Raw genomic sequence first — 12,416 nt, forward strand, 5'->3', positions numbered from 1 at the left:
ATGAAGCCATCAGCAACTATCCTAATTTTCCTTATATTTCAATAGCTTTTTATACTTTTACATAAGTGATCCATATAATATAAAAAAGAGAATAAATTTCTATTCAAGTATAGAAAAAGATTTAACATTCAAAACCATAATGATGGGACTTCCCTGGTGGCGCAGTGGTTAAGAATTTGCCTGCCAATGCAGGGGACACGTGTTTGATCCCTGGTCCGGGAAGATCCCACATGCCACGGAGCAACTAAACCCGCATGCCACAACTACTGAGCCTGCACTCTAGAGCCCTCAAGCCACAACTACTGAGCCCGTGCGCTGCAACTACTGAAGCTCGCACGCTCTAGGGCCTGCGTGCCGCAACTACTGAGCCTGCATGCTACAACTACTGAAGCCTGTGAGCCTAAAGCCCATGCTCCGCAACAAGAAAAGCCACCACAATAAGAAGCCGGTGCACCGCAACGAAGAGTAGCCCCTGCTCACTGCAACTAGAGAAAGCCCATGCACAGCAACGAAGACCCAACGCAGCCAAAAACAAACAAACAAATAAAAAAATCAAAACAAAAACCATAATGATGACCATTCACAGGTTGCAGAAAACAAATGTTGCCACAGATTGTGAGACCCATCTGTGGCCCAAAGCAATAACCCTGTCAACACCTTGACCCCCGAAACACTCTCAAACATGCACTTAAAACAGGAAGGCAACCACAGCTGTTCACAAAAGTACTTTATGTGCTCAATTTTAAGACATCTTTTTCATTTTTTTCTGAAAATTGGATATGATTATTAGAAATAGAAGTAGTGATTAGCATAAACAATGGTTAGCATTTAGTGATGTAGTTATCATGGCCTACACATGCACCAACTTTGCCAAATCACAGAACATTCAAAGAGAAGGTGATGTGGCTGAATCACACACTGGGAGGAGCCATCAGTCACATGCCAAACATCTCTCTGTCAAAACTTCCAGCTAACTCTTAAGAGAAGCTTTTTGATGTCTAGCAATATGCAATTCAAATAAGGAAAATATGAACTATAAGGTTAGGAACTGTGGGAGAAATAAAAAGATTCTTCAAAATGTGAGTTCTAAAGAGATGCAGAAGTCATATTCAAGAATACGGATTACAGAAATTAGTATGTCAACATAGTGACATGCATAATAGTTTATGGCCAAAAGTGATTTCAAAGAATCTTTTCTAAGTTTAGAGTCGGACAGTGAAGGCTTATACTTCAACTTTGATTATGATAGAGGGAAGAAAGTGTTATATAATTTTACGAGTAAGGTACACCACGGTCATTCTGTAAAAACAAAAATGTATACATGAATTATTCTTATTTCCCCCTAAAAAGGTGGTGTTAAATTCATCACATATTTTTTAATCAAGAAAATGTATTAGTACACAATAGGAACTAGAGAAGAGACACAAGAGAAACTCTCATTTCACACCCACTAATTCTTCTAATAGTGTTTAGAAAATAAAGGTAACTGTGAAAGAATACCACAATATTTGATAGTTCTAAACATACAGAGATCCTCACAGCCTATACTCTCTCTATAGCGCCCAAAAGAGAAAACAGACTTTTCTGGTTCTCAGCCTAGATATTAGGTCCCACCTGTGTGTGTACATGTATGATTGATGAGTATGTTTGTTTTTGTTTCTATGGTTTATTATTTTTTGGATGAGGGAGAGATGTGGGATCCATTATCACTCAAAGGTCCCTGAATCTGACAAAAATATAATTATCTGAAGAGTTTAACAAAAATACTGGTTCCTAGGCCCTATTCTCAGTTTCTAAGTTAGCGGATCTTAAGTGGGGCCCAAGAATCAATGTTTTAAAAAAGTATCCCAGGTAATTCTGATGTAACTAGCATTTGGGAATCCCTAGTAGAGACATTTTTTCTGTGAATCAGGATGTTTTCCATAATTTCAGTGATTATTAGAATGCTTTTCTGACTCATAAAAATGAAAAATTCATGAATATGTTTATCAGAGAGGACCATTTTCTACACATGCTTTTTGACATTAAATAGTTTTCATATGAAATAAAAAATAATTTGTACAGGTTTACTGAGGTTTAGTCATACATACCACATCCCCAAATGGCACCAAAGCTGGTGCCTCAGGTGTTACTTCTAGTTCTTTACTTTCAGACCCTTTAAGAGTTTTTCTCAGCATCTACAATGTAAATAAACTAATTTAAGACTTTATAAGGCAGAGAAGAATATAATTAGAAAAGATATTATACTTCAACAAAAATTTTATGAGCATCTAGTATCAGGTATTATATATTTTATAACATATTCTATGACTTGAAAACTCATCTCTACCCTCACTAAGTTTATCATTAAGTTAGCAGAGAAACGAAATCTGTACAATTAAATATAAAATAATTAAGGGAATTATGAGAGAGGAGAGAAGTACATAATAGCATAAACAATGAGCTCTTGTTAAGTAAAAATGATGGTCTTAATCTAATGTGGACTAGGTCCTGTATCCCACAAATGGCAGTAATTCTGCTTGCAAATTATTCCAATATTCCTTCAGTCATCAGCCACTGAAGGAACTGGAATTTAATCCTTTGGAATAGTAGGTACAGTGAAAAGGAGTAATGAACAGATGGCTTTTGGGTTTTGGTTGTGTGATTTCATCCAGAGTAACCCTACTAACTAATATTTCTGGGCTAATAATTAACTTTGTTCTTAAGGGCTCTGGTCAAGACACATAATGGTTAGCGTTTAAAAATTACAAGACATTTTAATATAGATTTGTATAGTAAAGTAAAGAGAAAGGGATGGGAGGGGAAAGGAGAGGAAGGGTGCGGGGAATAGTGAACAAACCGTCTATTAAAAATCTAACCTGAAAAGGAGAATTGTACTTTGCTGAACTTGAATCAACATGGCCTTATTTATAAACAATAATTTCCCAGGAATCTTTGTCATTATGTGTCTTTCAAGAATCACTTGTTTAATTTTTATAGTATTAATAATTCCTTATTATGCTGAAAATTTTGTTTTAAAGTATAAAACAAATGCTTTCAGTGTACTGAAAACATTTGTTTTATACATCTTGGATCATTTTGTTATTGCTGCACCTGACTGGCTTAATGTGTTTTTTTTTTTATATATATGATTAAATCATAGGTTAAGCTAACTGAACGACAATTACTGTACAAAAATTGTTGTATTTTTTGTATTGTTGCAAATACAAAACAACAATTGTTGCAAAAATATCAATCTGTGGACAGTGTATGTGTATTTAATATGGAACCTCATATTTTCTAATGTTTTAATGATCTTATTATGGAAGTCTACTTTGAATATGCATTATAATAAATACAAAATAATTGGGGAAAAATCCTTTAGAATACTAATACTCAATTTATCCTTAACAACCTGGTATTTTACACTTAACAATCCCTCATTTTCTTACCTTTTTACTTTTCCTTCCTCATATGAGCAGAGCTCTCTTCAATGGCAGCAGCATGAACAAAACAACTCTTTGCCAAAATTCTATTAGAACCTTGAACAAAACTTCTAAAGGCTAGTCTCATAAAGCCTCTGATACCATCTAGAATTTCTCCTGAACCTGCAGAGAATTTTAATTTCAGTTAATTCCACTATGCCTTTCCTCTCTGCTGCTTTTGGCCCCCAAAAGCAGAAGTTCCTCGTGGCACTTCTATTTTAAAGTCTGAACATTCACTCACATTGCTCTGTACTTCCTCCCCAATGGCCTTTCTGGCCCACTCTCCCCCATTCCACAGTTTCTTTGAAAACCTACTAGCCTACATGATTACCTTTTCCTAGGATGCTCCCACTCCTAGCACTAATGGCAAGCTCACTATCCTTACATCAATTAACATTCACTAATGTGCTGGCAGGACTATATGCCTGGCAATTTGCTGATTCCAGCTTGAGACGTTCCTGCCCTTCAGAAGTTCAGGCTGGTGTTGAAGACAGATAACAAAACAATGACAATTTCACTATAAGTAAAACAAATGCTGAGAAGAGACAGTTTTATCTTTACTCATTCTCTGCACAGATCTTATACATGGAAAAAGAATGATTTATTTGATTGGTCAGACACTGCCATTCATTGTACAAGCTACAGGTGCATGGAATTCTTAAGTCTAAAAGAGATGTTTTAAATCGTCTTTTTCCCTGCCCAAGCACGGGAGCAACGACTCCTTTTCACACTCTGTGGTTCTCTGACCCCATGAAACAAGACCACTCACAACAGGGACCAAGGATTATTCTCTAGAGTAGCAGGAGAAAATATTAGAATTTTCCAACTTCTTTAACAAATAAGGAAGTAAGCACATACAGACGACTATAAGCAGCAGACAAATATTCTGAGTAAAAGTGTGAGTTTCACACTCAGAGGGGTTCACATCAGTGCCCTCATGCTTTCAGGGTATTGCGTTTGCTAGTTAAGTGGGTTGACCAATTACATTAAGTAGTAGAATATTTAGTCTGCTTTGCAAATAGATGAGAACTGATCCCAAGAAATTTCATGGCAAATTATTTTAAAAAGTTGGCAAACATAAAGATGCATCATGCAGTTTGGTTTTACAAAAAGATAAATGTTGCAATTTGCTAAACTTTTCTGTGATGACTGTCGGTAGTATATAAACTAGCAAATATTTTAAAATATATACTTCTCTGTCCTTTCAGAGTAAGGTGGTGACATTTTAATGAGTGTGAAAATAACTATCTTTTTGAAATAAACTCACGTTAAGATAAGAACATCTTAAAAACTATTGGAACTACCTCCTTCTAATGTAATTTTATATGTGTGCAAATGTGTTATGAGTACCCTAGAAGCTCACAGTATCACACTTTAAAAACTTAGAAACACTTTTCTTATTTGTTTAAAAGTCTCACAAATGAAGAGTTTCAGCAGGTTAACAGACCATTTTTCCTTTTAAATATAAAAAAAATGCAATGCCTTCCAAAGAGTTTACCGGAACTAATTAATCAGAGAAGTAACATTTTACTCAAAAAATGTGAGCTAAAAGCTTTGAATAACATAATAGAAAAGAAAAATAAGTACTGTGATTTACTAGGCTCAACCAAGATGCATCTCTTCCATTTGGAATTTCAAATCTTTAAAGGCACCTTTTTCAAATATAACAGCATTAAAAACCAAATACTGAAATAAATTTGCCTTAGAACCAGAACTTTAAATCACTACATCACAAAGTATTAAATCATGCTTTTCTAAATAAAATAAAATTCAAAAATTTTAAAAAAATCATGCTTTTCAAAAACAGTGATGCTTATTGAGTTTTGTACCACTAATAAACAAAATGTAATTAAAATCATTTTTAGAAGTATTGCTTATTTATCATTTTTAATTTTTGTATATTATACAATTTATTATGTAAATTACAGTGCATTTATGTAATATATAAATAAATATACAAAATACTGGTGATAAATGTTCATGTTTTTTATTGATAAGATTGTGCAATCAAAGAAATTTGGAGAATACTGCTAAAAAGTCACATCTAGATGCCTATGCCTCGCTTTCCTAAATCTGTCTTTCTGGAGGCTTTAAGCTGCCAGTTCCCATGTGTATGCACACCTCGGCACAGTCTGCTCAGAATGAAGGAGGTTCAATTTCTCCATTTGATAGCTCCACTGCCTTCAATATGAGATGGAGGTAAGAATTCCATAATAGTTTTCAGTTTTGACTCATCACCAGAAAGCCTTGGATAAAGCTGATATACTTAGTTCCCTATTTGGCTGTCCACTTTTCTGAAAATACTAATGGTCACAACTCTGGAGCAAAAGAGGGACAAAGGTTAATATTCCAGTACCAAGCCCCATTCAGGATACCTACAAACTATCTCTTAAACACAGGGCAAATAAGGGGAGTGAGGAGAAAGAGTGTTAGGGAAGGAGATGATACTTCAAGTGGGTCTGAAGAAGTAAAAAATTAAGAACTAGGGGGAGAGGAGCCTAGACAAAATAAATAAGTGTAAAAGCATAAAGAAGCAAGGCACAGTTTATATTATGCCATATTTATATACTACACATAAGTATATTATACTTAAGTATACATGCTTATATATAAATAAGTATACATACTTACATATAAATATTAATTATATTATTTTATATAAATATTATATATTACATAACATATAAGTTTATATTATATATAAGTATACTATATAAATATATATAATTCATTTCCTCAAATTGAGCTATAGTTTCATGCAATCAAAATCAAAGTCCCAACAAGTCTTCCTATGGAAACTGATGAGCTTTTCCAAGACAATCTCAAAGAAGAAAAACAGGATGACATACTTAAAAATTAAAGAAATAAAAATATTATTTCTTAATCTCTAATGGCATTAGCACAAGGATAGACAAATGCACCAAAGAAACTGATTAGAGTCTGGAAACAGACCCACACATTTACGGACACTTCACTTGTGACAAGGATGGAACTATAGAATAGTGGGTCAAAAACACTCTCAACTGGGTTAAATAGAAATCGCCACACAAAAGAAAGAAGGAAGGAAAGAAAGAAAGGAAGGAAGGAAGGCAGGCAAGAAAGAAAGAAAGAAAGAAAGAAAGAGGGAGGGGGGAAGGAGGAAAAGAGAGAGGGAGAGAAGAAAAAAGAAAAGAACAAAAGGAAAAAAGAGAGGAAAAAAGACCTGACTTGTACCTCACAGTACACACACACAAAATCAGTCACAGGTGAATTTGTAGATCTCAATGTGAAAGGAAAAACAAATAGAAGATAATATAGGAGAATATTTCCATGACGTTGGGGTAGAAGATTTCTAAAACAGAACACAAAGAGCAATAAACACAAAGAAAAAGTTTGATACATTAAACTACATTAAATTTAATAACTTCTACTTATCAAAAAGACACCATTAAGAAAGTGAAAACATAAGCCACTGACTGATTTTTACAACATGTTTAGTATAATTGACAAAGGGCCTATAACTAGAATGTATACACAAATTTATACAAACTAATAAGAAAAAGGCAGACAATACAACAGAATAATGGGGAACATACTTGAACAGGCACTTCACAGAAGAGTTATAAGATCGCTAATAATCATTTGGAAGGGAACTCACCCTCATTAGTCATCAGGGAAATGAAAGTTAATACCACAAAGAGATACCACTACACATCCCTGAGATGGCTAACCATAAAGAGACTGACACTGTCAAGTGGAAGGATTTGGAGTATCTAGAACTCTAATACACTGCCAGTGGGAATATAATTTCTTATATTCTCTTTGAAAAACTCTTTGGTATTTTGTACTGAAGTTGAACATATACATAATAATGACCCAGAAAATCCATTCCTAGATATATTCCCAACAGAATGTAGGCATATGTATAACATGTACAAGAATGTTTAAAACTATTATTCACCATAGCCAAAAAATAGAAACAACCCAAATATTCATTAACAATAGAATGGCTCAGCTCCCAGCCCCCAGCCCGCCCCGGCGGGTGAGCAGACAAGCCTCTCGGGCTGGTTGGCCTATGGTCTACAATCAAGAAGGGATTTGAGGTCCTGAGGACCAGCTACCCCTGAGGGTAGTGTTTTTCCTTATGGCAAAGTTTTAAAAACAGAGGGAGAAGATCTTCAACTAAGATAGAACTCAAAAGATACCTACATTCTAGATTAAGAGTCATTTGCCTTTGGCGCCTCAGGCTGGTGCAACGTCACGCAGGCCTCTGTCGCCACAGGCTCGCCCCGCATTCCGTACTCCTCCCTCCCCCCGGCCTGAGTGAGCCAGAGCCCCCAAATCAGCTGCTCCTTTAACCCCGTCCTGTCTCAGCGAAGAACAGATGCCCTCAGGCGACCTACACGCAGAGGCGGGTCCAAATCCAAAGCTGAACCCCAGGAGCTGTGTGAACAAAGAAGAGAAAGGGAAATTTCTCCCAGAAGCCTCAGGAGCAGTGCATTAAATATCCACAATCAACTTGATGTACCCTGCATCTGTGGAATACCTGAATAGACAACGAATCATCCCAAATTGAGGAAGTGGACTTTGGGAGCAATGACATATATTTTTTTTTTCCCTTTTTCTCTTTTTGTGAGTGTGTATGTGTATGCTTCTGAGTGTGATTTTGTCTGTATAACTTTGCTTTTACCATTTGTCCTAGTGTTCTGTCATTTTTTTTTTAATTACTTAAAAAAATATTTTCTTAATAATTTTTATTTTCTATTTTAATAACTTTATTTTATTTTACTTTATTTTATATTCTTCTTTCTTTCTTTCTTTCTTTTCTCCCTTTTATTCTGAGCTGTGAGGATGACAGGCTCTTGGTGCTCCAGCCAGGCGTCAGGGCTGTGCCTCTGAGGTGGGAGAGGCAAGTTGAGGACACTGGTCCACAAGAGACATCCCAGCTCCACGTGATATCAAATGGCGAAAATCTCTCAGAGATCTCCATCTCAACGCCAAGACCCAGCTCCACTCAACGACCAGCAAGCTACAGTGCTGGACACCCTATGCCAAACAACTAGCAAGACAGGAACACAACACCACCCATTAGCAGACAGGCTGCCTAAAATCATAATAAGGCCACAGACACCCCAAAACACACCACCAGACATGGACCTGCCCACCAGAAAGACAAGATCCAGCCTCATCCACCAGAACACAGGCACTAGTCCCCTCCACCAGGAAGCCTACACAACCCACTGAACCAACCTCAGCTACTGGGGACAGACACCAAAAACAACAGGAACTACGAACCTGCCGCCTGGGAAAAGGAGACCCCAAACACAGTAACGTAAGCAAAATGAGAAGACAGAGAAACACACAGTAGATGAAAGAGCAAGGCAAAAACCCACCAGACCTAAAAAATGAAGAGGAAATAGGCAGTCTACCTGACAAAGAATTCAGAATAATGACAGCAAAGATGATCCAAAATCTTGGAAACAGAATGGAGAAAATACAAGAAACGTTTAACAAGGACCTAGAAGAACTAAAGAGCAAACAAACAGTGATGAACAACACAAGAAATGAAATTAAAAATTCTCTAGAAGGGATCAACAGCAGAATAACTGAGGCAGAAGAACGAATAAGTGACCTGGAAGATAAAATAGTGGAAATAACTACTGCAGAGCAGAATAAAGAAAAAAGAATGAAAAGAATTGAAGACAGTCTCAGAGACCTCTGGGACAACATTAAACGCACCAACACTCAAATTATAGGGGTCCCAGAAGAAGAAGACAAAAAGAAAGGGACTGAAAAAATATTTGAAGAGATTATAGTTGAAAACTTCCCTAATATGGGAAAGGAAATAGTTAAGCAAGTCCAGGAAGCACAGAGAGTCCCATACAGGATAAATCCAAGGAGAAACACACGAAGACACATATTAATCAAACTATCAGAAACTAAATACAAAGAAAAAATATTAAAAGCAGCAAGGGAAAAATAACACACAAGGGAATCCCCATAAGGTTAACAGCTGATCTTTCAGCAGAAACTCTGCAAGCGAGAAGGGTGTGGCAGGACATATTTAAAGTGATGAAGGAGAAAAACCTACAACCAAGATTACTCTACCCAGCAAGGGTCTCATTCAGATTTGACGGAGAAATTAAAACCTTTACAGACAAGCAAAAGCTAAGAGAATTCAGCACCACCAAACCAGCTTTACAACAAATGCTAAAGGAACTTCTCTAGGCAGGAAACACAAGAGAAGGAAAAGACCTACAATAACAAACCCAAAACAATTAAGAAAATGGTAATAGGACCATATATGCCGATAATTACCTTAAATGTAAGTGGATTAAATGCTGCAAACAAAAGATATAGATGGGCTGAATGGATACAAAAACAAGATCTGTATATATGCTGTTGAGAGTGTTTTTTACCCACTTCAGACCTAGGGACACATACAGACTGAAAGTGAGGGGATGGAAAAAGATATTCCATGCAAATGGAAATCAAAAAAAAGCTGGAGTAGCAATACTCATATCAGATAAAATAGACTTTAAAATAAAGAATGTTACAAGAGACAAGGAGGGCACTACCTAATGGTCAAGGGATCAATCCAAGAAGAAGATATAACAATTATAAATATATATGCACCCAACATAGGAGCACCTCAATACATAAGGCAACTGCTAACAGCTATAAAAGAGGAAATCGACAGTAACATAATAATAGTGCGGGACTTTAACATCTCACTTACACCAATGGACAGATCATCCAAACAGAAAATTAATAAGGAAACACAAGCTTTAAATGACACAACAGACCAGATAGATTTAATTGATATTTATAGGACATTCCATCCAAAAACAGCAGATTACACTTCCTTCGCAAGTGCACACGGAATGGAACGTTCTCCAGGATAGATCACATCTTGGGTCACAAATCAAGCCTCAGTAAATTTAAGAAAATTGAAATCATATCAAGCATCTTTTCTGACCACAATGCTATGAGATTAGAAATGAATTACAGGGAAAACAATGTAAAAAACACAAACACATGGAGGCTAAACAATACGTTACTAAATAACCAAGAGATCACTGAAGAAATCAAAGAGGAAATCAAAAAATACCTAGAGACAAATGACAATGAACACACGAAGATCCAAAACCTATGGGATGCAGCAAAAGCAGTTCTAAGAGGGAAGTTTATAGGTATACAAGCCTACCTCAAGAAACAAGAAAAATCTCAAATAAACAATCTAAACTTACACCTGAAGGAACTAGAGAAAGAAGAACAAACAAGACCAAAAGTTAGCAGAAGGAAAGAAATCATAAAGATCAGAGCAGAAATAAATGAAATAGAAACAAAGAAAACAATAGCAAAGATCAATAAAACTAAAAGCTGGTTCTTGATAAACGATTAGCCAGACTCATCAAGAAAAAGAAGGAGAGGACTCAAATCAATAAAATAAGAAATGAAAAAGGAGAAGTTACAACAGACACCGCAGAAATACAAAGCATCCTAAGAGACTACTACAAGCAACTCTATGCCAATCAAATGGACAACCTAGAAGAAATGGAAAAATTCTTAGAAAGGTATAACCTTCCAAGACTGAACCAGAAAGAAATAGAAAATAAGAACAGAACAATCACAAGTAATGAAATTGAAACTGTGATTAAAAATCTTCCAACAAACAGAAGTCCAGGACCAGGTGGCTTCACAGGTGAATTCTATCAAACATTTAGAGAAGAGCTAACACCCATCCTTCTCAAACTCTTCCAAAAATTGTGGAGGAAGGAACACTCCCAAACTCATTCTATGAGGCCACCATCACTCTGATACCAAAACCAGACAAAGATACTACAAAAAAAGAAAATTACAGACCAATATCACTGATGACTATAGATGCAAAAATCCTCAACAAAATACTAGCAAACAGAATCCAACAGCACATTAAAAGGATCATACACCATGATCAAGTGGGATTTATCCCAGCAATGCAAGGATTCTTCAATATACGCAAATCAATCACTGTGATACACCATATTAACAAATTGAAAAATAAAAACCATATGCTCATCTCAACAGATGCAGAAAAAGCTTTTGACAAAATTCAACACCCATTTATGATAAAAACTCTCCAGAAACTGGGCACAGAGGGAACCTACCTCAGCATAATAAATGCCATATACGACAAACCCACAGCAAACATCATTCTCAATGGTGAAAAACTGAAAGCATTTCCTCTAAGATCAGGAACAAGACAAGGATGTCCACTCTCACCACTATGATTCAACATAGTTTTAGAAGTCCTAGCCACGGCAGTCAGAGAACAAAAAGAAATAAAAGGAATACAAATTGGAAAAGAAGAAGTAAAACTGTCACTCTTTGCAGATGACATGATACTATACATAGAGAATCCTAAAGATGCCACCAGAAAACTAGGAGAGCTAAGCAATGAATCTGGTAAAGTTGCAGGATACAAAATTAATGCACAGAAATCTCTTGCATTCCTATACACTAATGATGAAAAATCTGAAAGAGAAATTATGGAAACACTTCCATTTACCATTGCAACAAAAAGAATAAAATACCTAGGAATAAACCTACCTAGGGGGACAAAAGACCTGTATGCAGAAAACTATAAGACACTGATGAAAGAAATTAAAGACGATACCAACAGATGGAGAGATATACCATGTTCTTGGACTGGAAGAATCAATATTGTGAAAATGACTATACTACCCAAAGAAATCTACAGATTCAATGCAATCCCTATCAAATTACCAATGGCATTTTTTACGGAACTAGAACAAAAAATCTTAAAATTTGTATGGAGACACAAAAGACCCCGAATAGCCAAAGCAGTCTTGAAGGAAAAAAACGGAGCTGGAGGAATCAGACTCCCTGACTTCAGACTATACTACTACAAAGCTACAGTAATCAAGACAATATGGTACTGGCACAAAAACAGAAACATAGATCAATGGA

At 36.0% G+C, this 12,416-nt stretch overlaps 1 protein-coding gene across 1 annotated transcript in view; it reads right to left on the reverse strand.

Annotated features, from left to right (window-relative positions):
- The window catches only part of C2CD6 (C2 calcium dependent domain containing 6), an 87,303-nt gene that overhangs the window by 65,023 nt on the left and 9,864 nt on the right, over positions 1 to 12,416 (reverse strand). Inside the window, exon 2 of the mRNA XM_061186465.1 lies at positions 2,091 to 2,177. Coding sequence (XP_061042448.1) covers positions 2,091 to 2,177 — 87 coding nt within the window. The remainder of the gene's footprint in view (positions 1 to 2,090; positions 2,178 to 12,416) is intronic.

The sequence above is a fragment of the Eubalaena glacialis genome, chromosome 1 (assembly GCF_028564815.1).
Source record: "Eubalaena glacialis isolate mEubGla1 chromosome 1, mEubGla1.1.hap2.+ XY, whole genome shotgun sequence".
Classification (NCBI taxonomy): Eukaryota; Metazoa; Chordata; class Mammalia; order Artiodactyla; family Balaenidae; genus Eubalaena; species Eubalaena glacialis.